At 38.8% G+C, this 3,637-nt stretch overlaps 1 protein-coding gene across 1 annotated transcript; it reads left to right on the top strand.

The window, feature by feature from the left end:
- Nucleotides 1-2,275: 2,275 nt before the first annotated feature.
- LOC148955413 (general transcription factor II-I repeat domain-containing protein 2-like) lies at nucleotides 2,276-2,938 on the top strand. The gene has a single exon (XM_089107306.1). It carries the CDS (start codon nucleotides 2,276-2,278, stop codon nucleotides 2,936-2,938), a length of 663 nt encoding a protein of 220 aa, XP_088963432.1.
- The last annotated feature ends 699 nt before the right edge of the window (nucleotides 2,939-3,637 follow it).

The raw sequence follows: 3,637 nt of genomic DNA, 5'->3' as shown, positions 1-3,637 counted from the left end.
AACTCCGGTGTCGACGCAACCCCCCAGGGCCCGGGGGGTAGGTGTTGTAAATGCTGTCTTGGGGGCGTATATGGCTCTTATGAGAGAGTTGCTCTAATAAAGTTCGGAGAGGGCTAATTTGATTGGAAATTAAAAGTTCTAGTTCACTTTTGAAGAGTCAAAATATATCCGTGGGCAACTAGTCCTCTCCCAAACACCCTTTTTTCCCCAAACCCATCAGATAAAAATTTTGAGATAGCCATTTCGCTCAAAATAGCTCAAAGGTTAGATAAGAAATATTCCTGTTTCGAAGCAACCCCCCAGGGCCCGGAGGTAGGCGTTGTAAGTAATGCTCTGGGGGCATGTATGGTTCTTATGGAGGGGATGCTCGTATAAACTTAGGAGAGGGCTCATTTGATTGGAAATTGAAAGTTCTCGTTCACTTTCTAAGAGTGAAAATAGATCGGAGAGCATCTAGCCCCTCCGCCTCCATACCCTTTTTTCCTCTAACCAATCCGACTAGAACTTTGAGAGGGACATTTTTTTCCAAATGGTTCAAAGATCATATAACAAAACTCCGGGGTCGGCACAATCGTTCAGAGCTCGGGGTAGACGTTGTAAGTTATGCCTGGGGGGGGGTGTGTGTATATAAAGCTGTTATGGAAGTGATGCTCGTATAACCTTCAGAGAGGGCTCATTTGATTGAAAATTGAAAGTTCTAGTTCAGTTTTTAAGAGTCAAAGGAGATCAGAGGGCAACTATCCCTCCACGCCCCTCATCCCTCAAATACATTCGATAAAAATTTTGAGATAGCCATTTTGTTAAAAATAGTTCAAAGGTCAGATTTAAAAATTCGGTTTTGACACAACCCCCTAAGTCCCGGGGGTAGGCGTTATAAGTTATGCCCTTGGGGCATTTATGGTTTTTATGGAAGGGATGCTCGTAAGAACTTCATAGAGGGCTCATTTAGTTGGAAATGGAAAGTTCTAGTTCAGGTTGTGAGAGTCAAAAGAGACTGAGGGGCAAATAGCCCCTCCTCCACGCCCCCTTTTGTCCAAATGCATCCGATAAAAATTTTGAGATAGCCATTTTGTTAAAAATAGTTCATAAGTCAGATAACAAAAGCTCAGGTGTCATAACAACCCCCCAGGGCCCAGGGGCAGGCGTTGTAAGTTATGCCTGGGGGTTTGTGACGGCTTATACCAGTGGTCGGCAAAGTGCAGCTCCGGAGCCGCATGCGGCTCTTTTGCTCCTCAAATGCCGCTCCAGCACAAATATTTAAATGCAGGCAGCAGACGCGCAAGTCGCACCGAGGGTATCGGTCGGTTGACGATTGAAGGGAACGCGGCGCGGGGGAGACTCGCGCGTTTCTACATGCCAGCCACTGTGCCAGTCAGTTGCAGGTAGTGGTCGGAGCTTATCGTGTCTGTGCTTGTTACAAGGGTACCTTCTTGAAGATTAAAGTTGTTGTATTTTTCCATCTAGCTGCACATCTAACAGGTATTTTTCTCATCAATTTAAAAATGACAATAAGTTTGTATTGCTGGCTTTTGAAAAGATTATATTTTGAAATGTTTTTTTAGGGGCCTTGAAATGGCTACCAAAAGGAAGCAAAGAAAAATAGAAGATGAAAACCGTGAATTTAGAGCTGAGTGGACCGAGACTTTCGCATTTATGATAAACTTAAATGGTCTTCCGACATGTCTTATTTGTAAGGAGCAATTCACGCATAACAAGAAGTCAAATTTGGAGAGACACTTTACAGCTAAACACGCGTCATTTAGCACTAAATATCCTCTCGGTGATGCAAGGAAGAAAGCAGTTGAGGAACTTCAGAAGAACCAAGAGACATCAGCTTCTGTATTTTAAGAACTGGGTGCAATCTTCCAGTAATGTTAATACGGCAAGTTTTGTTATGAGTCAGGAGATTGCTTAGAGAGAGAAACCGTACACAGACGGTGAATACATAAAAAGTTGTTTTATAAATGCATCTGAAGAGCTATTTCGGGATTTTAACAATAAAGCAGATATTCTAAAAAAAATTAATGAGGGACCATTGTCTGCCAAAACAATGAAAGATAGAACAATTAAAATGTCTTCGAATATAACCATCCAGCTAATCAAAGATCTGAAATTGATTTCGGCTTTATCAATAGTAGTCTTGACAAGTCTTGTGACATAAATGATGCATCGCAAGTTTCACTTTTTGTAAGATTTATATTTCATACTGGTCACAAATAACAACTTTTAGGATTATTGCAACTCAAAGATCGAACACGTGGAGAGGATATCGCAAATGCATGTAGTTCAGTCTATGGATAAACATCATATTGCTCTCAATAAAACTGTGTCGATTTCAACAAACAGGGCCAAAAGTATGATCGGCCTAAGAAAAGGGTTTCTTGCTATTTTGAAAGAAAAAATTCCTCGCGAGATACTTGCTTACCATTGCATCATTCATCATGAAGCGCTTTGTGCGCAGACATTTCCAGAAGAAGTTCATAAAGTTATGGAATTGGTGATTACTATAATTAACTCCATTTTGGCTAAAGCTCTTAACCATCATCAGTTCAAGGAATTTTTAGTTGAAATGGAGAGTGAGTATGCTGATCTTGTGCTTTATAATAAGGTACGTTGGTTATCAAGAGGAAAGGTTTTAAAACGTTTCGCATCACTATTACCAGAAATCAAATCATTTCTTCTTGAGAAGGGTGTTCACTATCCAGGACTAACGGACGATCAGTGGTTACAAAACTTTTATTTCATGATAGACGTTACGTCTCATCTAAACCAGCTTAATCATAAACTACAAGGGAAAGGAAATACTATTTTTTCGATGTTAGAAGAAGTCACTTCATACGAAAATAAATTATCTCTTTTTGCTCAAGATTTTGAAAGAGTAACTGTTTCACTTTCTGAGCCTGTTGATGCATTGCCAAAAAAATACTTCTTCTATTGACAAACACTACTTCAAAACCACCATTTTAAAAATGAGGGAAGCATTTCTCAGCAGGTTTAAGGAATTTAAAAACATCAAAGTGACCTTAGAATTTACCAAAAAACCCCTTAAAGCTACGATAACAGATTTAAATTTTTCCGCTTTTGGCGTTAACATTAGTAACTTTGAAATACAATTGCTGAATTTAAAAAACAAGGAAATAGGGAGCTCTAAATTTGAACGTTTTTGTGTTGATTTGGAAATACTTGAGAAGAAAAAATGTGAGCTTCGTTCACAACACAAGTGGTCTGCTTTGAAAGACCTGGAGAAGAAAGACATGATCATGTTCAACACCTGGAGTAGTATTCCTGACTCTTATGATCAGGTGAAAAAACTCGGGTTTGGTGTTCTTTGCCTTTTCGGCTCTACATATTCATGCGAACAATCTTTTTCAAGCATGTATTTTATCAAGAGTAAATTGAGAAGTCGTCTTATTGATGAGAACCTGGAATCGTGCCTAAAATAAAAAACAACAACATACAAACCTAACATACTCAAACTTACCAAGGAGATGCTCAGATGGACATTATTCGCATTAAGTGTTTGTCAGTTATTGTCATAATTAAATGTATGGATATCTTACTTTAATTCTTTTTTTAATAAATAAACATAATCTTTATTAATTTGAAATCAAGTTTCATTCAGTGTACCCGTAATTTA

Source organism: Artemia sp. Qi Xiang Cuo, chromosome 2, assembly GCF_049724085.1.
Source record: "Artemia sp. Qi Xiang Cuo chromosome 2, ASM4972408v1, whole genome shotgun sequence".
Classification (NCBI taxonomy): Eukaryota; Metazoa; Arthropoda; class Branchiopoda; order Anostraca; family Artemiidae; genus Artemia; species Artemia sp. Qi Xiang Cuo.
The sequence above is the reverse complement of the archived record's forward strand: the minus strand, read 5'-3'. Positions and strand labels throughout refer to the sequence as shown.

What these genes read in the sequence shown, in the direction of transcription:
- LOC148955413 (XM_089107306.1), top strand. Translation starts at nt 2,276, where the DNA reads ATGCATGTAGTTCAGTCTATGGATAAACATCATATTGCTCTCAATAAA.